Raw genomic sequence first — 25,672 nt, forward strand, 5'->3', positions numbered from 1 at the left:
ACTGGCTGCCTCTTAATCTTGTACCCATTTTTTTTCACCCTACTTTTTTAACATAGTTAAGCACTAGGATTTTGAAGCATCATTTTCTTCCCTTGATTGTCTTACGTGTAAGGGTACAGGTCTTGCTGTGGCTATTTTACATACAGAATATTTCTCTCAAGTTCATGCCGCTTCTAAAAACAATTGGAAAAAATCACTTAAAGTTATAAATCTCTTAAGAAGCAAAAATAGGCTCTTGTGATAGTTCAGTTTAGTTTGCAATATGCTTTGGCCAGACTCTTCAGATTTGAGGACCCAAGTCCAAGTAAAGTGTCTAGTAGAAAAGGCTGGACTTCTCTTCCAGAGTGCTGAACACCCACAACTCCAAGTCGCTGGGAGCTCAGCTTCTCTAAATAGCTGCGCATTTCCATTTGGACACTTAGTTGTAAGCTCTAGGATTTGGAAACTTTGGTATTTGTGCTTCAGACTAATGGCAAGATAGGCATTTTATATTCCCTCTGTTGATTATATTCTCCAGATGTATTGTTGAACAGTTGTAGTGAAATCTAGGTTTGTCAACATCGACAGCAGTGTGCTGTGATTCAGCTTTGGGAAATGGGAACAAAAAATGATGCTGTTTCACTTTTGTAAGCACAATAGGAATAATGTGCCTCTGACAATGATGACATGAATAACTCTCGTTAAGGCAGGTTCTAAATTTTTTTTTTTTTTAACCGTGTGATAATTCATTGTGAAAGGTTAGCAGAAAGTTTGAATATAATTAAAATCTTGGGAGGCTATGGCCACATTCAATGTAAATGCAGTCGATGAAAAGCAAATCTTATAGCCTTGCACAGGGAAACAATTATGAGAATAATATCATTGCCTAATATGTAGAAGCTACTGACTGGGGGAAAAACAGACCCATTTAAGGCCCAAGTTTATGAAAAGCCAGTGCTGATTATAGTACAGATTTTTCTCAAGCTTTGCTGTTATCCCTCTGTATGAAACTTTATGGATTTTTTTTTTCTAATTTCATGAGTTGTATTGATCAGATTAATATCAGCAGCATCTTTTTCACCCAAATTTCAGAATTGTCCTTGACACATCAGCCCAGTGCATTTTAATTTCCTGGCCATCCTGTTAATTTTCCAGTGATCTTTTTATAAATACCAATCGTTATCTTTCCAGTAGGGGCTAGACTTGATGCACAGAAGGAAATTTGCTTTGTTCCCACAATCAGTTCATGTTCTTAGTTTGTAATTAAACCTACCTTGGAACCTAAAGATGATTACTGCTAATTGAAAAGGGAGAGAAACATCTGAGATCAGCTTGCTTCTCTCAGCTGCATTTTATTACAGGAAAAGCCAATGGAAATATAAGATGCCTTATTTACCAACATGGCCGTGCTCTTTTGGGTTGCACATTTGCATCAAGATATTTGTCTTAACTATTTATATAAAGCCATTCATTTCTTGTAAAGTGTAGCTATTAATCCATCTCAAACCTACCCACCAACCTTCAAAATCAAATCTCTGCATTTGGGGTTTAGCAAGCAAAACAAAACCATCTCATTACTGGGAGATTTTTAAGTCAGTGGCATTTCCCAGCATACACTTTTGATACAGAGCCTGTGTCCTGGTTGTTTGTGAATAGCTTGTGATTTAAACTCAGTTTTTTGAGCTGAGAGCAGGAGACTATTGATAATGTTCTAAAAATAAGCTACTGTATCCAAAAGGTTTTTGCTGCTTGAAAACACGTTCTGCCTTTATTGGACAAGTTACCTATTTAAAATAATAAGTTGACCTGTAGTTAATTCATTTTTTCCCCTTATCTCATTTCACATACCTGCTATTTAGAGCGAATGATATAAATCTGCCAGAACTGAACACGAACTAGATAGACATTTGCAAAATTTTCATAGTTCAAACCTAGTCAAGTTACTGGGGTGGGGGGGGTCCTCTGTTTATAACAATTACATTTTTTTAAGGTAAAAATACTTTAAAAAAGCAGTTTATTAAAAAGCATGTGCAGTATCATGGGTTTGTTTCTGTTCACTTTTTTCCAGGATCCCCATATGAGTTTATCTCTCTTGATTGGCTACAGAAATGGCTGGATGAATCTACCCCTCCCAAACCCATAGATAACGCTGCATGCCTATGTTCACATGGAAAACTGCACCCAGATAAAATATCCATTATGAAGAGAATATCTGAGTATGTTGCTGACTTCTTCTACAGGAGATATGGAGGGGGCCCCAGGCTGACTGGTAAGCTGAGACCATGGTCTCTGAAGACAGGATGCTTTGAGGTCACCCCCCCTTTTTTTTTTTCATTTACATTTTATTATGTTATAATAAACATATAGCTTAACTCTGGGCCGTCCTTTGTCATTAAAATGAAGCTTTCTCTCTCACCATAATAGATGTGCTGCCTGTGTATTTCTGGAGAATTGTTTTTGAGGTCACTGCTTAATTACATTAGCATTCAAACAAATATATTTAGTCTGATTGGAGAACGTTTAATGGCAGATCTGTTTCAAACCTAGATTCTGCTCTGTGCCTTGAAGCAGTTTTATGCCGAGTAGCTTTAAACAAGGCGGTGGGATAGGAAAGAGTTCAAGCTATTTGTTTTCTCTTAATGAAACATCCTTTTCTAAAATAGGAAAAAATATCAGTGTCTTATGTAGAGAGAGAGCGATTGTGTGGCTGTCATGGATGTAGAGTTTTACTCGAGCCCTCAGGCTTTACGCAGTCTCCCTGAATATCCCAGGCATAACTTCCGTGTAAGGGAAGTCCCATGGCTGCTTCAGCTTCCAGACTAGGCCTTCAGGTTACGCCACCGCAGTTTTTCTTCATAGCCCTTGCAGCCAGCGCAAATTAACTCAGCTTCTGTATGGGACTTGCCTTTATAGGGCAGTAAGCAACCTGCAGAAACTGCAGCCACACCAGCAGCCTTTCTAAAATAATCCATTGTCTTAATCAGTTGGAATATAGCAGGCAGATTCTTTTAGCCTGAAATGGGTAAGATAAGCTTGAGGCAGAGTTAATATTATCTGCAAGAATAACCAGTCCAACATACCATATGCTCTTGGTTATCCATCTTATCTCTCTCTTCCTCTGTCTGCTGGGTGTAGGAAACTCCATTCATACTGTTGTTCCAAGCTTGTTGCTTCCTGGTAGTTAGAAGTTAATATTCAATCCCTGGGGCTTCCATTTATATCAAAAAGACATTGAACAACAGATAACACCTTCCTAGTCACTTTCCACTTGGCCACATGCCATTTCCACAGCCCAGAGTGGAAACCACACTCGACACCCCTGGGTCATAGTACACAGAAGGGTAGGGAAACAGGCATTCATAATGCCAATAAAATTCCCACCTTCTCCACCCTGTGGCAGGTGTGTTCTTGTGAATGGTGCAGCTGCGCTCGTATGTCTGAACTGCTCCATCTTTTAAACCCTGTTTCTGCATGTACTGGTGTTTTTGAGACCTGTTACTCTACTTGTGAGCTGCTATTCTTGCAGATCATGAGGAAATACAGACTTGTGAAACTGAAGTGATGGGAAGTTTTGTTGCTACATGAACGAATCCTGCCTCGCGTTGAGCCTCCTACAATTATTTATTGGGTTCTAAATTTGGCCTAGTCCAGCTGTTGCCATGGAATCTTATTTCTGTCTAAAATCATAGGTATTGGAAAATGTCACTTGGATGCTATGTGGATGTCACTTGATGGACAGAACGTTTCAAATAATGATGTCTGGACTGTTGGCTTTGTTTCGAACTGAGTGGTAGCAATGCTCATAACACAAAGTGTTCTTTGTTTCTCCAGTGAAAGCCCTGTGCAAGGACTGTGTGGTTGAGAGATGTCGAATACTACGACTGAAAAATCAGTTAAATGAAGACTACAAAACTGTTACAAATTTGCTGAAAATTACAGTAAAGGGGTATGTGAGGTCTGGGGCCTTCAGCCATCATTAAGGCCAATCATTTTAAATAGGATTTTAATAATTCTCATTTTGATCCTGATGCAATGAAAATAATTCATGGTTTGTATTGTGAATGCTTCTTATTTCTATGCAGCAATGATGGATTTTGGGTGGGAAAGGCATCCTTGCGCAGCTGGCGTCAGTTGGCTTTGGAACAGCTGAATGAGCAAGATGATGATACAGAACACAGTAATGGCAAAATGAATGGAGACACCCAAAACAAAGGTAATTTTAACACTGTAAAATCCAAGCAAAATAGCCAGTAGTGAAATTATAGTTCAGAGTTTTCAAAAACATTAGGTAAGTTTCGATATCTAAAAAGGAGCAGTAACCGAAAGTGTTCCTACAAAACAGTAAAAAATTATAGAAGTCTGGGCAGAGTTTCCAAACTTTATCCTAACAAATAACGAAAAAAAATGTTTGCTACAAAAAATTACAATGGATAAGAAGTGAAATTTGTTTTGCAAGGCTCCAGTAAAGAACTGAGCGTGTCCTGTAAAAAACAGAAGCGTATTGCTAAAACCAGGTGCCCAGAAAACATGACGTCAGCCTACCCTTCAAAAAATAAAAACTTGGGGTTCTCAAATTACTTATTTGTCTTCTGGGTTTTAGCCTGCAAGGCTGGAGAACGGAGGAACTTGTTAAAAACGAAAGTTGAGATTTCTCACCCTAATCGGATGTTTTCAGAACCTGAGGTCTTAGGATCAGCATCAAATTATCACACGACAAATTTCAAAAACTGGCAACACTAATAGAATTTGGTTGATCATGTGGTTTTTTTGGTAATAAATTTTAAAGGATATTTTTCTGCGTTGATGATTGGGTCCCAATTTAAATATCCCTCGGGAAATCGTTTTGTTATTTTTCTGGTCTTAAATTGAAGTTGTTTTCACAGCAGCATAAAATAATGCTCAAGGGGTTAAAGGTTGAATTATTTACTAGGACATGTGCTCATTATTTAGGTTTTTACAGTTCGTTGCTCACTATACTGCTGTATTTGCAACACTGCAGTGAAAGATGTCAGCTCTTCATTTTATAAACCGAAGGCTCATAACTAGCCTCTATAAATGTATGTGGGCCCTTGTCTGAGTATCCAGGCCTTTGGGAAATTCATCTAGCGTCATGTTCCAGTGACTCAGTGTGTGCTGGTCCTTAGAAGGCTTTTAAGGCGTAAAAGGATCCCTAAGGAACTGCTCAAGCATGAATAGCAGGAGCCGAACTTTCTTGCCTACACATTGACACTGATGGTAAACATTCATCAGCCCAAACTCCTTTTTTCATTTACACCTGTGTAAATCCACTTGAAACATAAGATAAAAGTTAGCCCTGCGATTTATAACTTAATTAATAATTGTGGATACGTCCAATCCGCCTTATTCTCTTCTGCTGACGTCATGAAAATAAATAGTAACCACTCTACCTTTCCCTCAGTAAAAACATGTTTTTACTTATTTCTGGCATCAATCTTAAGGTTACAAGTATTTTCCAAACAAAAAAAGCGTATTTCTGTCCCTTCCTCGCAACAGCTCTTCCAGTCCGAATAGGTTTTGGCCTCATTCACATGAAGCTGCCTTAGTGGTGCGAGAGGACTGGTTTAGATCATACTTCTCAAGGTGGAGAGCCCACTAACATTTTGTCCACAAGGCTTTATTTTCTCAGCTGTTACCACTGGTGATTATTTTTTTCCATTCACTCTCATCTGAGAGAGATGAGCAGCAAAAAACACTTTCTGTATTTGGGGTCTTGTAGAGGTGATCTAGTACTCCATGATCTTCAAAGCATTTGAGCGTATAATATATTGTAGGACACAGCCCTGTACTGCCCCTTGAGAACTGGCCTAATAAATGTAATAGCATAGTGCTTTTGAAGTTTCCTTTCATGTTAGAATTTTGCAGCAATTTGCAGATGGGAGAATAATAGCACAGTTTTGTAAGAACCATACTCTTCTACAGAGAACTTCTGTGCAGTGTACTTTTTTCTTTTGGTCAGATGAATCCAATGAAGACAAAAGAGAGGAGGAAGAGGAGTTAAATTTTAATGAAGACATTGTTTGTCCGCATGGTAAGTGCATCTGTGGGAGGTAGGAGTAATTATATGCAAAGTATTCTAATTGGTCTCTAAATAGTAGGTAATTTTCTGTGTTTCTTCAGTCAAGCTCAAGACCAGCTGGATTAATCACGGATGAATTCTACTTAAATCTGTTTTACCTTGTGTTTTCCTTAAGTAGATAATACCATTTGAACTTTTTTTCTAAGAATGCCATGAGTTTGACTCAGATCACACAAGTTTGGGAAACAAAGATATATTTGGATGGAAACCTCCAGAGACAATGTAGGTACTACAGAGAATTGTCACCAATTAAGTCGGTGTTACTCTTCCTTCTGAATTTGCTACTGAACTGATAGTTCTGTATAATGTGAAGAGAGTCTCTTCTGCAGCACATGCTGTCTTTTGAGTAGAAGAAAAGCCCAAAGGCATTCCTAACAATTGTGACTATTAAAACAAAAAACCCTGAAATCTGTGAAACTGCTTTCATATTTTTGGATAAAAGTAACTGTAGTTATCAGTGATAATATCCATTCCTTTTCCCTCTTGTAAATAAAATGGCAACCCTCTCAACTGAGACTCTGCATGGGTACAGGTGATTGCAAAAACACGTAAGAAGCATTTTCCTATCCAATAAGTATTTAGGCCTCCTCAGTATATAGGTTGTTACCAAACTACAGGCATCCCTTTCATTATGCTGGTGACATAGTATTGGTCGTTTTGTTGCATTAAGTGATGGTTAGCTGGCTGCAACTTATGCTGAAATTTCTAGTCTTATTTTCAGTATGTAGATTATTGGCAATATTGTGATAGATTGTAACTGCTGCTTTATTGGAGGCATGATCTGTCAGTTTGGGACACTGCAATGCATGTCATCTAGGGCTACGTTATTTTCAGTTAATAACAAACTGAATGTGGATTAACAATGCACTCTTCACCATTAAAGCTAATAAAAGATGTATGCCTTGGATAGCTAGAGCCACGTCCTCAAGTAGAATGTTTAAAACCTTTTGTCATTATTACATATTTTTTCCAGTGGGATTTTTGTATGGCGGCTGGCAGTGCCATAAGACTGGTATCACTAAATAAATCTTTCTGTTGTACTTGGCAGTTTTATATTTCTGGTGTAGGCAGACAAAAACACCATGAAAATGAGCATTTGAAAATACTATCCCAGCAAATTACTAATTTCTGTATAAATCGATCTTTGACTTGGTCATACAGAGGTAATTGACGTTAAAAATCCAGGCCCTCAAATTCAGATTTCTTCATTCTGAGTTAACCTGAAATTACTTTTATAAAATACCATCTTCCTCTTATGCATTGAAAATATTCCGCTGAAGTGTATCAGCAAATCTACATTCCCTGTAATAGAGCCTTGATTTTGCAGTAAAGCAAACTACAGCCTTAATGGTGCTATCTGCAAGGACCAGTGCTTGATCTGTGAGGTCTGGCTCACATCCAAAAAATATGCTGGCTTTCCCTTATGAAGTTGCCTTTCCCATCTTCTTACATGCATATGTTAAAAACCTTTTTCATCTTCCATTTGGAGAATTGCTGTAAGTGCTCCCTCTCCAGTAGTTTCCTGACCCCATTGGATAATTTTCTCTGATTACCAAGTTAGGACATCTTTGATGTTCGTGCCCAGAATCCATCTCTCCCCAGAGATGATGGGAGGGGAAACAGTGGTTAGAGCTTTCACCTTCCAGATGGTAGAGTATTTGTACTCTGCACATCTGATCTGATTTTCCACCTCACTCCCTCTATAGCTTTATTATAGACTATCGTCTCTTTTCATTAATCAAACCTTGTCAGCATACTTATTTGTATGATCTTATTTTCATGTCCCTCTTGGTTTCTGGAAAGCCTCCCAGTCCTGCCTTCCCCCATATGGGGAACCTAGGCTAATCATTGGTCAAATTCAGCAAGTTTTTCATTAAATGCTATTTCAAAATAATCCAATCTGATCTTCATTTATTTGCAACAAAGCCAGGAACAGCGTGTTGCTATTTTTGGTTTGGGGAATTGGCAGAAGTTCAAGATTTGCCAGAATGAGAGATGACAGGTCAGTGGAATTGCAGACTTCTCCTAATACTGAAGAAATCCAAGGAGGGAGTTTTCCTTCTGAGTTGTTTCTGTATCCAGTGGCTAATCTGAGCCCCCTTCAGGTTATAGAAATTGAGAGAATTAAATTCAAAGTACCTGGTCCTCTGATAAACCCTGGTCCACGTTTTGTAAGTTTTCAGTACCTTGTTTCCTTGTCATCGTTGGTAACATACACTGTGATACATTTTGAGCATCGCTTTTTTTCCTCCCATGTAGCTCTTTGTGCCTTCCAGCTTGACAGCACTGAGTTGTTTTCTGTTTTCAGATTACCATTGTTCTCATTGTGTTTGTGCAGCACCATTTTTACCTTTCCCCTTCTACTTGCATGGATGGCTTTTGGCTTCAGAGCAGCAGTTACACAGGTGGAACTCAGTGCTGGGTGTAGCACACAGCAAGAAACGGCGCACAACTTAATGGCTCATTCAGTCTCTCAGCAATGCAGTCACTTTTCATCCATGAAATATTTTCCTGCCATACAGTGAATCTTAGGATACGTACATCCAGGGCCTGTGCCACATGAGTGACCTTTTTGACATTGCTGCTATCAAAATAAACTTCCATAAATACTTCCTGTTAAGCCATTATTTTCCTGATTTCTCAGATTTCAGCTGCCAGCTTCTGGAACATTGCTTGCATGTATAAATGATACTGTGCAAGTAATTGGAGTTGTCTGAGCAGTATTTGGTACGTCTCTCACGGTTTTGGCCCACGAAATGAATTCCACTTAGCTGTATACAGTTATACTGTCTCCCGTAAAGGGGCTGAACTGACGGTCTTAAACTACAAATGGCATTCAGTGTGCTGTGCACAGTTTGTATACTGCACTTTTTCAAGACGGGCATTATTAACAAAGGAATCTTCTGTGGATCCTGCCTGCTTGAATATCTTGAAGAACTTCTCATACACTAAACAGTTCCTATACCCATGTGGTGTTTAAATGCAGTGATGCTATCACAAAAGCAGTTAGAGGATGAGTGGGGAGAACATCTTGGCCAGAACGTTGAATTTTGGATGCCTGAGCTGTAAATAAATCATGGTGACTTTTATTTTTCAGGTGTTTCTGTTGGGAATAAACAAAGATTTGGGTGATCTGTGCCTTTGAGCCACTTCTTTAATGTGCAATATTAGCCTTTGTGTATATGTATTGCATGCTCTCTCTTGCTGTTCCTGCCCTTCACAGCCTTCCCTGCTCATCTGTGCGTTTCTGCTGTTCCTCCTCTTGTGGTATTTGTATCTGCAACACAAGTGCATGCTCTTATAAAGATTAAGATCATTTGACCTTTTAAAATATAAACAGGAAATTTAAGAATGCCTTCGTCTAGCTGTTAAAATACCTGGTTGTAATTGTTAAGATGTGCTATGGCTGTAAGCAGGCACTAAAACCCTACCCTTCAGAAGGAGACTTATTCATTGGAGGGGGGTGGAAATAGAGGTTGAAGGTGACTCTTCTGTATTGGTTATGGTCTATTTTTTCACTCTCTAGTGCTGACATCGGCATCATATGATATGGGCATAAACATCTACGTCTGCAATTATATAAAGTAATCTCTTAAATCTTTGGTGCTGCAAAACTCCTGCTGAGCATGTCCAGAACCAAAATGTTCTCTTGATTTCTTTTCTACCACCACCCCTGCTCCCCCCCCCCACATCCAGGTGACCTGTGCATTTCAGAAAATGAAAGAAGGGTTGTTTCTAAAGAAGCCTGGAAAAAACTCAAGCAGTATTTTCCAAAGGCCCCTGAATTCCCAAATAACAAAGAATGCTGTTCCCAGTGCAAGGTATTTGAGTACCTGGTAACTTTTAAGCTTTTTAATAGCTCACATATGGTTGCATCTCTAACTTTGCTGATGCTACCCTTGCTTAAAATATACAGATTTAAAAATCTTTTACTTTTTCAATAATGATTTTGAAAGTAAACAGAAAGGACTAGAGAAACTCTTTGTTTTACACAGATTCTGGAAAGAGAAGGAGAGGAAAATGAAGCTTTACATAAAATGATGGCAAGTGAACAGAAAGCTTCCCTCCAGAACCTGTTTCATGACAAATGCAGACCGTGTCTTGGTAGCTGGCCTCAGGTACAGAGTCTGGGGAAGGTTATAGAAATCTGTCAAAGCTGGGAAAAGGTGTATTGTGTTATCAATGTTGATGAGAAAATGTGGAATTGAAATGCTGGAGAGAGAAATGTGCTTGTGTAAACCTTGGATGCGGTATTAGACCATACAAACACATTGTATGCTTCATTGAATAATGTGACTTAAAGAATCAAAGCTGAATTGAGATGTTCCCTCTAGATGAAAGACGACGGCAAGTTATTTTTATCAATATTTGTATGTGCATCTTAAAACAGTGTTTTGAACAAAAAAAAGAATGGCAGGTATTATTTCAGATGACACTTTCTAAAGTACCTTCTGTGTGTGTGGCCCTCTGTAGTTACTACCTCTTGATCTTCTTGTAAAGCACTGGCTGGCGTAAGTCTTGCTGTGGTTTGCTAGAGATGTTTGCTTTGGGTTATTTGTCCTTGCATCTCCTGCTGCTAGTGTGCCTCTGCCCAGCACACATGAGATGGATGATACTGGTCAGCAATGTCTTTTGGGACAGCATCTGCTCCCTGAATGTCTTTGTCTCTCCAACAAAGGGCACAAAGCACGGAGCCACCCCCAACTGCCCATCGCTTCCTTCTTGCAGTGTCCAAGTCCATGCACTGTCTGGCTTTTTCCTCACGTATGCAACTTTAATTGCCAGAGAGTAGGTTACTATTGGCTTTTTAATATCTCAGCCTTTTGTCAGAAAATCCATTTTATTTTGCCTGATATGGCACTCTTGATATGGTACTTTTTTGCTACATCTGCACATGAGACTGTGCTTACTTTTTTAGAAAGCTTTTGCTGCTATAACTCTGTCAGTTAGTAGGCTGTTGAAGTGTAATTTCTACTGACATAGAGGCTTTTGTTGACAGAATATTGTACATGCATCAAAACTGCCCAGCAACTCTTTCAGCTTATGTTGCTCAGGGGAGCTGGAGTAGCCTAGTAGTTTCCTTCACAATACGTGCTTTGCTAGTATGGTTATGCCAGGAAAGCTTTCTACCATAAAAATAACTAGTCTCCACACTTCAAAACCTGCTTTGCATGTAATGATGGGAGTTCCAGTTGGTGGTTTTGTCTGAGAAGGGCATATTACTGAGGGGTGTGCCATCTATAAACCATTTTACAGAAGGAGTCCGGCACCCTGAGAAATCTCTCTACAAAATGTTTCTTTTAAAGAAATCGATGCATTCCTCTGTTTGATTATGGGAAGACAAGGACAGGCGTCTGTGAGCACCTATGGGCAAATGGCACCTCCTGCATCTTCTCTTTCCATATCATTGAAGGCCGTTTGGTGAAAGACTCGCCCTCCTTGTGTAGTCAGACATTAGGCAATGAGCTAGAGTGAGCATCATGGTTATAGACCCACCATCAAAAGTTTCTCCCCACGGGTCCTTCCTGCAGCTATAAATGCTCCTGTATTTCTGACGTGAAAAGTAGTATAAGGCTCCTTTGGCATCCATTTGAGCACTGCTCACCTTTGTCTCAGGACCATTATTTTTGGCACCACTGAAATCATGCTGTCCTGACCTCTGGGTGCTGGTATTGCAAGCATCTGTCTGTACTGGTGCCAGTAAGAGCTCCTTGCTTACTGTCAATGTAGACATACTTGATATTGAAAGACATGATGGTCTCCACTTTTCATAGAACCATAGAAGTTAGAGGCTGGAAGGGACCTCACAAGATTTGCAGTGATGAAGCTAGGTCTGCTGGCAACTGTCCTATAACTGGTTAACAAGCTGGTCAGGACACATTTTTGTGGGTGTTCCCACCACACCAACTGGTACAGCTTCCCTACTTTATGAGTGTTCAGTTCCCTCCACAGGGAGGTTTTGCCAGTGAAGACCTTGAGTTAAGTCATTTAGGCCCAGTTACCTCCTGGAAGTGATCTTAGTACTGATTCTTACCATCATAAACATAGGAGCTCTGGTAGGGGTAGCGGTCACCCCGAACCTTTCTTTGTGCCTGTCCTTTATGCCTACTGCCAACCCCACATTAGTATCCCAGTGTGGATCCCTTTCTTTAAAACCCCCAAAGGGGAATTTACCACATGCCCTGGATGTGCTTTTCCCATCTGACTTGACTTCTCAAGTGAAGAATCACAAAAGATCAGTGAAGACACAAAAGATCAGTCAGTTCTAGCTCGCATCCTAATTACCCATAGATGATTACCAGACCACTTAAAAAGAATTGGCATTTGAGATTCCAGTTGAGACATTCAAGAAAAATTGTGCAAACTTCTGGGCACCCTCTGCACTTTGGTTCCTCGACATCTTGCAGTGCTGATTAATGACCGACTCTTAAATCTTGCCAAGCTGCTTTGGCAGACATCTGCCTCTCTCATTCCAACATCCAGTACTATGGCAGACCGATACTGTCAAGCCTGGCTTCAGGGATTTGAACAATTTATACTCCTTGCATGCCTAGCTTTCTGGTAGTTGTAGCAGCAGACTAATGGATGTGGCAAAGGATACATTCACTTGGCACCTTCATTCTGTAGAACCTAAAAGAATTGTGCTTATTTGCATGAAAAAAAATCTTTCTTATTGAGCCTTCCAATGAGTGGTCAGTTAACCGGTCTTGTTGATTTTAAAATATGATTGCAGTAATTGGGATTATGAGGAAATTTGTGAACAGACTTCCACTGGGCAACAAACGCCTGTAAGTCCAGGAGTGAGCTCATTGGCTGGACACCTTTTCAGGCAGCTCTGCCCGCATTGTAGGGAACTTGAACTGCCTAAGAAAACGCAGAAATCTACAAGGTGCTCATGTGGATCCCTCGCCATGGTTCCCATCAGCAGCCTTCAACAGAATATTTGACTGACTTGTTCAGGGCAGCTTTCAGATGCCTGTATCTATCTTCCAGTCATGCCAGTCCTATTTGGGAATCATTGCCATGAGTTCTGGCACACCAGGACTGCTGACCAGCAGGAAATAGTGGAGTGGAGATCATTCCATTAAGCTTCAGACCCTTCTTACCCAAGCACGTGAAATCAGGAGGCTCCGTTCCTTTATACCTCCCCACCCCCAAAGCAGTGAAAGAAGTTCCTCAGGAATTCAGAGAGAGGGTGTTTTTAATCTTCTCTGACTCCCAAAAAGAAGCTGAGAAACCTGTTCTGGACCCAAGATGGTTAAACAGCAACTGTGGAAGCTTGAGTGCTGGATGCTGATGGTAGCTTCTGTAATCTCTCTAGATCTGAACAATTGCTATGTGGCCCTTGACCTCCTCCCCCTTGCAGTTCACTCACCCATGGAAGATAGCTGAGGCTTCTCGTGGGAAGCTGTCATTATCAAGGCGTTACCATTTGGCCCGTTGACAGCATTGCGGGTGTTCACAAAGTGCCTTGCAGAAGTGGCCACTTACCTCTGAAGGCTGATGTGTTTGAGAGACTTTAACTGGATGCTAGCCAGCATCAAACATTGTGCAAATAGGTCAGTTAAGGTAAAACCATGATTAAGATTTAAAGCTCGCTCCGTTAAAACACTGTCAACTTTCTGTTGTCTGCCTGAGAAATGTTCCTGTCCTGAGCACTGATAGGATAACTTCAAGGTCACCGATGCATGAGTTTGCTTAATACTTCTATGGTTTTGGAGGTGTCCAGATCTGGGCAACTTTGGCAGAGCTGCTGTATGGTCATTATTTACACGTGCCTTGTAGGACTTGGATCACTGTGAGTCACCACCAATGCTGGGCTCTATATAACAGCCAGTCACTTGAAAAAGAAATGACCAGTTACCCCAGAGTAATTGCATTTCAAGTTGCATTGTCCATTATAGATATGTATCATGATTCTCCTCCCAGCCCCACTGCTATGGTGCCTCACAGTGTCAGGACTCTGTTAAGGGGCAACGTGTGTACTGTGTGTCCACTGGTGGTTGAAGGGCACTTAAGGCACAGAGCAACAACCAATGAGTACTGCTGACCAACAGAATCTTTTTCAAGTACGCAGCGTGGAGCATGCGTGCATGTGTGTGTGTGTAAATAAATGCATTTTGGGCAATTGGGCAAGTAAGTGTTCCATGCGGGGAATTGAAGGTACTTGCATTCCAAACTTAATTTACTTTTGTAATGAATGTAAGAACAGCAACGTAAGTGCTTGGTACATGATCTCAGTTGATTTAACTAAGCTTTCAAAGTCACGCTTGAATGAAGTTGTCATTGTAAAGAATGTTAAGATCTTTAAAAGGCAAAGATAAAACAGAGGCAGAACTGAATAGATGTCACTTCTCTACTGTCACAGTAGTTTAAATTGGGTCTTTTTTCTTTTTTTTTCCCAGGAGACAGATGAACTTTACATTGTTTCACAGTTTTTTGTAGAAGAATGGAGGAAATTTGTTAGGTAAATCAGTTCCTATTTAAAATCTTCTCTTTATTCTTTCATGGAGATGCATGCCAGTTTTTTGACCTTTGGGTGGTAACTTTTATATGGTGCAATGTAGAATTGTGCTAAAATAGCTGGCATATGGGTATATACACTCTGCACTTGTGAAAATAAGGAAACCTTTTTTTTCACCAAATCCTTGAGCTTCTATCCGTTGTGATCACTTGAAAGAAAACCACATTATTTTGTCTTAACCAGATGGTTAGCGTATGGTAAACTGGTAAGGTTTGTTTCTTATAAATAAAACAATATCCTGGTCAGAGGGCATAACTTTCCTGTTTCCATGGACTTTCAGTGGTCTGAGATTGGAAATATTCTGAAGATTGAGTAACTTAACAATGCACAATACTGATACAACAGTTTAATCTTTGTGTATATTTTTCTGTAAACAGGCAAATACTTGATCTCACACCTTCTCTCTTATCCTTTCTTATGAATGAAACTTTCTCTCTGACTTTGCAAACTGCTTACATTTTTTCCCCCGTCTCGTGTTTGGAGCAGGAGGCCTACAAGATGCAGTCCTGTATCGTCCGTGGGAAACAGTGCTCTCCTCTGTCCACATGGGGGCCTTATGTTCACATACGCTTCCATGACCAAAGAAGATTCTAAACTGTGAGTTTCTTCTGTTCACTCGTCTGACTTGTCCAGTGTTTTCTTCCCTCCTACATCCTAAGAAATGTACTGATCAAGTACCTCGTACAGCTAGCATCGTCAATCAATCTCTGTGATCGCAATATGTTTGCCTGGGAGAACATCGCTTTTTAAAATCAAATTGATATGGAAACCGAATAAGAGCTATATTACTCTTCAAGATGGCATCCAGTATTAAGTGCCAGAATGAGGCAAGATGCATGCTGTAAAAAGAAATCAGGCTGGCATAGTAGATCTCGCTGTTAGAAAGTAAGCTTTCCTTTAGTAAGCAAGACCTATTATTTGATGCTTGAGAATTCACTTTGTCATCTTCAGAGTAGAATGGGCTTGAGCTTTCCTCGAATTTACTTTCCATCTTCAGAATACTGGATATAGTCAACAAATCCCATGCTCTGTGACGTTGCTATTTTCAGCTGCACAAAGCTTCCACCTCTGTGCTTAGTCTTTCTTTCCATCTCAACCCTTCCTTCCTCCATAGCTTTGCTTTAGGTTCTATAGGGACTCTTACATGAAATAGTAACCTAGTAAGGCTTCTTTATCCTCTTAGCGAGGCCTAGTGTTGATTTGCATTTTTTGCTCTTTAAAAGAAAACAGTTAACTGTTTAAAGGTTCTGAAATCTAGAGCCTAGCCCAGTTTGCACCATCTCTTATTGACAATTAAACTACAAGATTGAAGGTGTGGCTTGGCTTTTCTATGTCATGAAGCATGTTGTGTTTCTTTGCACAGTATAGCTCTAATATGGCCCAGCGAGTGGGAGATGATACAAAAGCTATTTGTTGTGGATCATGTAATCAAAATCATCAGGACACTTGCTGATGACACAAACCCTGAGAGCGCACTTTATGATTCTGAGCCTAGTAAGTGAGTCTTGTCATCTTTGCTAATGGTTCTTTCCCCAGGTGGCACTGATTCCTGTGGGGTGAGGGAAGGAATTGTCACTTTGGCATTAATAGTCAAGCTTTAAGGGAATGAAGAAAAGGTAACTTCCATTTTCCAGTAACACAGCTGCAGCGTAAATGCACTTTCCAGAATGTGCCCCCAGTTTGAGTCACTCTAGATTTAAATTATCATGAAAGATACTGAATATAGCTGTATTTTTTTCCATGTCATCAAAAGAACTGTAGGTATTTAACCACACTCTTTTTCCTTTTTTATCCTTGCAGAATTGTGTCCAGAATGCAGAGAAGGGTTGTTATGCCAACAGCAGAGGGATCTGCGTGAGTACACCCAAGCCACCATTTATATACATAAAGTGGTGGATAATAAAAAGGTACTGATCCTTTTTGTGGCCACTGCCAGCCTTTACTGAATTTCATTAAAAGGAGACTGTATTGATTTCGTATATTTAGTAGTCTATACAGCTAAATAGAAATCTATCGAATAAGAATGTGTGGTGGCAGGGCATTGTCCAAGGCTGTTCTGAGAAATGATTTAACTTTGTTTTGGGGTCTCTGTTTTGTGAATGAAGCTCTCAGTAGCAAGTGCTAATGATTTCTCTCTGGTGCCAGTAACTTTTAATATTACATAGGAGTGAAAGAATCCCCTTGCCTGCCTTTTGGAAGCTATTATAACTCTTTACGTTCCTGGTTCACATTCACCAAAAATGACAAATTGTAAAACGTTCATTGTGACAATTTTGAAAGCATGTCTCCTTTTGAAAGCTTTCTTTTGCAAAAGTCAATTCTTTTGGTTTTTCCTTTACATCGCCAGATGTTAAGTTAGGAGCTTCCTGCTCTGTTTGTTTATTGAACACATTTTTGTGTCTTTTTTTTTTATAATTATGTGTAATCATCAGACTCCCATACTTTACTTAGATGTTCCTTTTACATTGGCTACTTACCATCTGTAAATTTACCCTTGTTTCCTGCACTGAAATAAAAACAAACGTCATGCAGCACAATATGAGCTAAGATGCTTTTCTAAATTTTGATACAAGTGAAGTACATTTTCAAAGGTAAATAATTATCCCAAATTTTGCTTTTCACATACTGAAAAGGTTCCAGTCTTAATTTTCATAATAATTGTTGGCGATTAACCAAGACGGAGAAGAAAGCTCAGATAAGATGTTAAAAAAAAAAAAAAAGAAACAGCTGATTACAGTAAGATGACATGTGAATGTGGGAAGGTCACAGGATTTCTGAAGGGCGTAATGAATAGAAAAACACAATTCACTGATGCTCATCAGCATGCCAGTTGTGGCTAACTGTAACCCTGCTCCATTGTAATGTTCAGGTCTGGAGTGCTGATGTTTCAGGATTCAGAAGATGCATAAGTGCTTTGAAGGGTAAACAGCTGGCTACCAGGAGGGTGGGGAGCTCAGACATCTTGTACTGTGACTGCACAGTGTAATATGTTCAGGCAGTGAGTTGTAGGAGCTGTTGGATTTTTTTTTTTTATAGCCCCTAAAGCAGGCAAATTTTATTGACCCTTCCTAATTAGTTTATGTGGGACGCAAGCTGGGTCTCTGGAGAAGGTGGTTGAAATATTTAATGCTATGAGAAGCATAGTTTTTAACAAGTCTGCTATCCATTCTAGGGAGGTGTAAATAGAGCCATAAGAATTGCTTTCTTATTGGGGAGAGCCAGATCCTGGTTGCTGGACTAGCTCCTAAAGCATGGTGAACGCCTTTGACTTCTGTTGAAAAGTGGAGCAAGCTGCTCCTTGTAGAATCTAGTTTCAAATAAGTACAAGAGTTAATAGGGTTGTGAGTGTTCAAAAGCTGTTGGCACCAATCTCGAGGCCGGGGTTTTGGGGCATGGAATTCTATCTCTGTCTCTGGTGCTGAGATGAGCAGAATTGGAGTACAAGACTGGAGTCGGCAAGTATGCAAAGCATATTGCTGATTGTTCCTGACCGGGCTCTTTGAAGTCAGCCGGGATAAGGAAACATTTAAACGACCCTGCATGTCATCAGTCAAAATATCATTGGTACCAATATATTGTTACTCTCCGTGAATGCTTATTCATTGGTGGTATAGCACCAAGCATTACATGCTTCCTGGCAGAGAGAATTTCATAGACTCGCAGAAAATGAGGGTTGGAAAGTCCTCAGGAGGTCACATCTAGTCCAACCCCTTATCAAAGCAGGACCAGCCCCAACTACGTCATCCCAGCCAGGGCTTTGTCTAGCCAGGTCTAAAAAACTCCAAGGATGGAGAGTCCACAACTTCTCTGGGTAGTCTGTTCCAGTGTTTTACTGTCTTCCTAGTGAGAGTTTCTCCAATATCTAACCTTTCCTTGCTGCAGCTTGAGCCCATTGCTCCTTACTCTGTCATCTGTCACCACTGAGAACAGCCCAGCTCCATCCTCTTTGCAGCCGCTCTGCAGGGCATTGAAGGCTGCTATCAAATCCCCTCTTAGTCTTCCCTCCTCTAAACTGTTTGCTGAATGGTGGCTATTTGAACTAATGACTTTTTTTAACAGATTTATTTGCTTGGCAAGTCAATTAGTGTTTTCTCCCTTGTTCACCCAAGTACCTGCAGTTCAAGGTGGCCATAAGTACCTGCCTCTCTGTAATTCACAACTTTGGCTAACATTATAATCATTTATCAGTTATTAATGAAATTAGGGGAGATGATGAACAGCTTATCTTTTCATTTTCTAGCCATTGATTTATATCCTGTAAAGGAGAGGGAGCCCTAATAGGTTTCAGGTGCTGCAGTGCAGTGACTATAGTGGTGTCTTTTTAATTGAACCTACTTTTAAAAAGCTTTCAAAACTGAGAATCGGGTATTGAGGCTGGAGATATACTATGTAACGCTAGAAAAATTCCAGCCTCAGATGGTGCGGAGCACAGGGGTAGTACAGACATATATATATGTTAGCCTAATGCAAGTGTTCACTATAAAGTAACTTAGCAATTATAGATCAGAATGAGGAGAATTATTTAAATTATTTATTCACAGTATACTTACAAATGAACGCCAGATCAATAAAATAACCCTAAGGAGCACCTTTGCCAATCTGCTAAAGGCATGACCCAAGTGTGTGATTCAGAGCATATTAGTGTCTCTTTATTATGGCTTTCATGGCACACTTAGATTTAGGCGGAGGAGCTCTTGGTTGAAGGGGAAAGAATTCAGCTGTGGCTCCCGGTGACCACCATTTGTCTGTAGAGGGAAATGGGTCCTGAGGCACAGGAAGCACCAGCGCCCTGCCGTAGATCTTGTACTTTAGCCAGCACCCAAACCCCAACTGAAGACATGTAACACTGGCCTCTCTCTCGTACAGTCCGCTGTGTCCAAGACCGAAGCAGCCCAAACACCTGCCGGGAATCAACCTTTACACTGCCTGTGGGGTTGATCCCTCCTGTCCTTATGTGCTGTTGCATGTTATTAAAGCAGCACCCTTAAAAACACTGTGGAGGTAGCTTGTCGTAGTCAACTTGAGGTTTTCTAACTGTTGGGACTGCTCTGTAGCATGTGGTTTTGTAACTTCAGGTAATGAAGGAGGCTGCCCCAGAGCTGAATGTGAGCAGTTCGGAAGCTGAAGAGGAAAGGGAAGAAAACAAACCAGAAGGGGAACAGGACCCAGATTTTAACCAGGTAGAGATCTGAAAAGCTGTGGAGTTTGTAATGTTTAGACTTTGCCCATTGGTGCTGAGGAACCCGCATCTGAACTTACACAATCTTTGAAGCCATATGGGAGTCCTTTCCATTTACCGTTACTAGTTGGAACAAGAAATATCACCTCGCTTACTTCTAAGCACATTCTTGTCGCACTCTTAACAGCAAAGATTTTGTAACTGGTTTTCATGCCTTCCTATTTTAGAAACTAATTTTTCTTGCCCAGTGTTGTTAACAAACCTGCAGCCAACACTTAAGTATTTCTGTTTCACATATATATTTTAATAAGGTTCAGAAATAGAAAATGTACAGTAGGAAATGTAAAGTTTATATACTTAATGTCAGGTGGCGGCAGTTTACACCAACATCACGAGTAAGCCGGCAATATAATGTTCCTGTAAAAGAACACTAAATACTCCATACGCTGCTCGCTTTACAAGTGGATGTCTTACAGTCCTTGCAACCTCTCTGTGATGCCCGCGTGTGTCAGTTCATCCAACATCCACCGCAGTGCTTTCAGCATCCCTTGAGGAAATTACTTTGTTCACTGCTGTCTGTACAAAAGAACGGGAGAAGCTGCCTTAACGAATTCAAGACAAAATTTCCTGTATCTCAACTTTGTCTCTAGACTAATGGTGGTACCAAGCGGCAGAAAGTATCCCACCAGAATTATGTCAGTTACCAGAAGCAAGGCATCAGACGGAGTACACGACACAGGAAAGTCAGAGGGGAAAAGGCCCTGCTTGTTTCTGCAAATCAGACGCTGAAGGAGCTGAAAATACAGGTGAGGTAAACTTCCTTTGGTTCCTAAAGACACGGTCCTTTGTTATCGTGGCTATGCTAATGGCAAGGAGTTAAATAGTCAAGCAAAAATGACTTGCTCTTGTGTCTGTAATGTAGGAAGATCTAAAATCATGTTAAGATTAAGAAAGAGCTAAGCTACAGGACCAATTCACAACCAGATCTTGCCGCCTCCTACCATGGACGGAAAAGTCCTAAACACAGCAGAGCTGCCACGGTTTTGGCATCGGAGGCAGTGTACAAGTTGATTCTTGAAAAGCATTGCTCACTTGTTGACAGCCTGGAAGGGCTGGATCCTGCCATGACACGGTAGCGGCTTTCAGTCCAGTATGGCAGGGGAAGGAACATGGTTTTCTCTCTTACATTTGGTATTTGTGTAGGTCTGTTGTATATTTTTCGTTTGCCCAAAACTGGTATGTTTTATTGTGTTGGCACAGATCATGCACGCATTTTCAGTTGCTCCATTTGACCAGAATTTATCAATCAATGGAAAGATACTCAGTGATGACACTGCAACGCTTGGCAACCTTGGAGTCATTCCAGAGTCAGTCATCTTATTGAAGGTAAATTGCGAAGTGGGGTGGGGGCTGCTGGGAGGAAATGCTGTCTGGAAACAGAAATGATGTAAGGGCGCTTGAGTCTGGAAATGTGCAGTCGTAATTCCTATGCTCGTGTTGTCTTTTAAGTGCTGTAACTTCGCAAAGCCTAACTGAGTTTTACACTGATGATGCATGTGTTCGGTGCATTTAGAATCTCCTGCACCAGATTCGTGAGCAGAGCTGTCAAAATCCAGGTTTTGCAGTTCAGTCTTCACGCTTTTTCTTATGAGCACTAAACCATGTAACCTCATTAATAGATTCTCCTACTTAACTTCTTGATCTTGAGGGGAAAAATGTTGTTTCTTTAAAGATCACTTATGTCTGGTCAAGCCTAATTAATGCCCTAGCAAGTGTTGCTGTGAAGCTGTGTGCTTGTCAGTTTAACAGGCAGCAGATGGCCAAAAAAACAACCAATGTATTAGCATTCCAGATTAAGTATCTTCATCCCTCTGCTCTGATGCCCCCTTATAAATGTGCCACTTAAGCAATTTGGAGGTGCCAGTTCAGGAGGGGATTTTGAGAGATGCTTAAACGATGTCAGCAAGATGGAAGCACAACAAATTTTTCCAGCTTTCTTTTCTTATCACTCACTGCCCTAAAACAACCCTGCTCTGGAAGCAGATCTTGTTTGCGTTCCTCTCCGATCTGTTCAGATGCACAGCAGCTAGATTCCTTCCCTCAGCTACTAGGACCTTATAGCTTTTCATGATCATGCCAATTTTATTTTATTTTTTTTGGTTCAGTGTTCGGTTTGTTTTATAGGCTGATGAACCCATCGCAGATTATGCAGCAATGGATGATGTTATGCAAGGTAAAGAGGAACTCATAACTATGTTCTAGAAACAGTGTTTCTGCTCAGTGGTTTAAACACAAATTATGGCCATACGGAGCCGAGCTGAGCTCGGAACGGGAAATTTTGAAAGAGAGAGAGGCTGATTTGTAGAGTTCAAGTCATACAAGAAAGGTGGGAGAGACGGACTAGAGATGGCAGTGTTGAAGATCTTCCCATAGCCGTCAGCTGAATGTTCAGTTGACAGCTTGAAATATGCTGTAAATCAGACACCTGATTCTTCTGGAAGGCATGTCACTGGAGGCGTCTAATACATTTTCCTTTTTCCTTTCAGTTTGTATGCCTGAAGAAGGATTTAAAGGTAAGGCATTTATTCTTTTCACCCCTTTGTTTAAACCTATGAGCCTACATTTATTTCATCTTAAAAGTGTGTATTCTTTTTGTTTGCTTCCAGGGACTGGTCTTCTCGGACACTAAAGGTTTTTTTTATACCCGCTGGCAGCAGAGAAATGACAAGAAGAGAAGAGGATTTTGACATGGTAGGGCATTAAAAGCAAAGGTGGATATATAGGACTCAACAGTTGCTTGACTCTTCCAGAAGGCAGAAACCAATTCTGAAATGACTGCCCCAAAATGCCTTATGTCAAAGCAGATTGCACTGAAGGACATCCTGACTTCAAGAGAGCGTCTCAAATTTTATATTTAATAAAGCAAAGTAAGGTTGCAAAGTTTAGTAGCAGTAACAGTATATTGTGTTTACAGACAGAACTTTCTAGCTGAGGAAGGGAGTGGCATTTTATTGTATTTCCTTGCTCAGATTTCATACCACAGTCATCTTTCCATAATGGAATTGTAATATAGTAGATCAGAAACATCTTGATCTGTCCTAAAGTAAGTCTTTAGACAAAAACCTGCTTACAGATATCCTGTCTTTGATCCACTATTACTCTTTCAGTACAGCATGGAAGTAAAGAAATTGTTAATTGTGAGGAATGTCTAGCTTTTTCAAACTTCATATGTACCCCAAGATGTAAGCTGTGGCCCGCCGATGAAAGCCTTCCATCAGTGATTCTTAGACGCAGAGATCAAGGGGCTGGGAGATTTCCCCCTTCCACTGTCTCTGGAGACTTTGTTATCACGCACTCATCCTTTTGCAGTTTCACTTCCAAACAGTACGATCCTAACTTTAATAATCACATGGTCTTTCTCTGTGAAATGTGTTTTTAGAAATGTTGACTATTTTAACAACTTTTGATAACATCTTTCTCCAGTATGCTACTGCCAAGAGCCAGAAATCCTTTACACTCTACAGATCAGTTTGGGAACCTTGAACTGATCTTTGCTAGAATATCTGAATCAGAGCTACCAAAGTGGTTGGGGGGTCATGTTTAGGTAACGTGGTTTTTTTTGTTTGTTTTTTGGGGGTTTTTTTAATGTAACAAGACTTTCTTTCTGTTGTCATTCCCTTTTCAGGAAAGCGCTAACACTTTTGATACATCTTCTGTAATTCTCAGAGAGGCTCTCTTCCTGGTCCTGTTAAATATTATTAGCAGGAAGTAGCGTACCACTCAGACACTGAAAAGGGCACTGCGAAGGCCTTTTTCATAATCAAGTTAGAGATTTCCTGGTACCTGCATAGACTTAAATGTCTTCCCTTAGCAAGAGAGTCTTAACTGAGGTTGTGAACTGGCTCTTGACAACGATTCTGAGGTTTGGGCTGTTATCGGATTTTTTTTTTTTTTTTTTTTTTTAAGGACTGTTTGAGCAAAAGTAGCATATTAAAAAAGCAGAAGCTTTGCAGGCAAGGGGGACAGGAGTGGAGGGGTTGGGGGGAGGGATATGAAAATATGGACCCGGTAATCTTGATGGCGGTCTTTTTAAAATGTACCTTTTATCACAGTAATTTTGGCTGCCTGTCATAAAACTATGAGTCTTTGTCCTTTCTCTCTGTTGTTTTCATCTGTCTATATTATATTGGTCTCCCCTCCTGCTCTTCCTGAATCATTTTGGGGAAGGGTGCTGGGGAGTTCCGGCAGCAAGTGTGGACCAGTGAGTTGCAAAACAATTGACATAAAGTGTGCTACGTGGAGCAGCTGGAAAGCCACTGATAATGGCTTTGAAATGATTTGAAAAGGGCAGCTTCAAGCTAAGATTTGCCTCTGGCTTGACTTTGGACCTCAAGGTATGGGTTTGAATCCAGTAAGAGGGCTGGATCTTCGAGAGGTATAGCAGTGCAGCTGAGCAGTTTATTCTTTCCCAAGGTAAAGACTTCAGTAAAACTTCAGTATGCTGTTGTTAGTGCTTGATTAAGCAACTCTCCTTCCCTTGCAAACAAATTTGTTTGCCTGCCAGAGATTTTATTCTACTTTCTAGACTGAAGCACGCACTCATGTACATAGCCCCTGGAAACTTGATATTTTTTTCAATTTGCTGTTATTTTATGATTTGTTACTAGGGCTCTTCCTTGAGATTAAAACATTGCAAAACTAAATCTCTAAACTTCACAGGGAAGAATTGCAAACCATGATGTACACGTAGACGCGGTTATACAGAGGTAACGTGTAGATGTACCTTATGGCCTTGGCATTGCTGTATTTTACAACTGTGCAGAGGAAGCAGGTACAAGATGTGATCAAAGGCACATTTACTGTTTTGTCTGTATTTGCAAACATTGGACTGAAATTGTCATTTGAGCTGTGGAAGCCTTATTAAAGTGCATACACATGGTCTATCTGCTCTTAACACACTGCATAAAGCATTTTTTTTACTTTGATTGGTTTGGATATCTTGTGTGACATTTTATGTCTTGTTTTCCTAACGCTCTTGAGAATTACGTCATTCTGACCCTTTAACTGTCCTCGGGTTGAGCATGCCCCGAAACAGAGCCAGTGGTCGGGTGGCAGAAGAATAAATGGTTTTAATTTTGTAGTCAAGTAAAAACTCAGGGTTCCTACGGGCAGTGGAGTACTTACGGGGTCACAGAACAACATCTGCTGGTAGAAAAACACTCTACCTGTAAACCCGTACGTGTAATCCTAATTGAGTTTTCTTATTGACGTGTCTTCTTGTTCTCAAGCTAACAGCCAGGATGGCAATTTAAATTGAAAGACCTTGTTCAGATAAATACAGGTGGACGCAATTCTTTTGCCTAATGGCATCGTACAGGGATAGATGGGGGGAGTAAGGTCTGTTACTCCCTCAGCTGCAGAAGCATTCCTGTAGTGCTTAGTAATATACTTCACCTTGGTGCAAGGAGCCAGGCTGAAGGAGTCTGAAATAATGCTCACAGTTGAGTCAGGGTTCGCCTGTGCTGCATGACTGCCTCCCATCAGGGGCCTCAGACAGACAGATCAGACTAATGTCCTGAAAATGTGATGTGGGAATGACAAGCTTTACCTGTGAAGCAGAGGAAGAAGAGCCATTCTCAGCAATTGAAGGCGGGGGGGGAATACCCAGTTCAGCAAATTAGACTATAGCAGAGTACGTAGGTGTTTGGACAGAAATTGAAGTCCTAGACGGAATAAACATTCGACAAACCAGCAGCCTTAGACTGGGTGATCTCTTCTTCAGTATGTAGAGAACTGGGCCTTCATGGTTCAAGAAGACTCCTTTGTGTGGCGTACAATTTGGCAACTATTCCCCTGCAGAAGCAAAAATAACTCTGCTGCAGTAATTGTCCTT

General features: G+C 40.6%; 1 protein-coding gene across 3 annotated transcripts in view; it reads left to right on the plus strand.

The window, feature by feature from the left end:
• Positions 1–24,764, plus strand: part of USP48 (ubiquitin specific peptidase 48) — a 42,146-nt gene extending 17,382 nt beyond the window's left edge. For all 3 annotated transcript variants that reach the window (XM_090023354.1, XM_090023355.1, XM_090023353.1), the window contains exons 12-27: positions 2,048–2,248; positions 3,811–3,925; positions 4,062–4,192; positions 5,957–6,028; positions 9,773–9,897; positions 10,072–10,194; positions 14,482–14,543; positions 15,087–15,197; positions 15,964–16,094; positions 16,401–16,507; positions 19,676–19,780; positions 20,430–20,585; positions 21,040–21,165; positions 21,964–22,012; positions 22,326–22,352; positions 22,446–24,764. In XM_090023354.1, the coding sequence (XP_089879480.1) occupies positions 2,048–2,248; positions 3,811–3,925; positions 4,062–4,192; positions 5,957–6,028; positions 9,773–9,897; positions 10,072–10,194; positions 14,482–14,543; positions 15,087–15,197; positions 15,964–16,094; positions 16,401–16,507; positions 19,676–19,780; positions 20,430–20,585; positions 21,040–21,165; positions 21,964–22,012; positions 22,326–22,352; positions 22,446–22,468 (1,664 nt within the window). In that variant the 3' untranslated portion in view covers positions 22,469–24,764. The remainder of the gene's footprint in view (positions 1–2,047; positions 2,249–3,810; positions 3,926–4,061; positions 4,193–5,956; positions 6,029–9,772; positions 9,898–10,071; positions 10,195–14,481; positions 14,544–15,086; positions 15,198–15,963; positions 16,095–16,400; positions 16,508–19,675; positions 19,781–20,429; positions 20,586–21,039; positions 21,166–21,963; positions 22,013–22,325; positions 22,353–22,445) is intronic.
• The last annotated feature ends 908 nt before the right edge of the window (positions 24,765–25,672 follow it).

The sequence above is a fragment of the Crocodylus siamensis genome, chromosome 12 (genome assembly GCF_052110815.1).
Source record: "Crocodylus siamensis isolate JL-2025a chromosome 12, ASM5211081v1, whole genome shotgun sequence".
Classification (NCBI taxonomy): domain Eukaryota; kingdom Metazoa; phylum Chordata; order Crocodylia; family Crocodylidae; genus Crocodylus; species Crocodylus siamensis.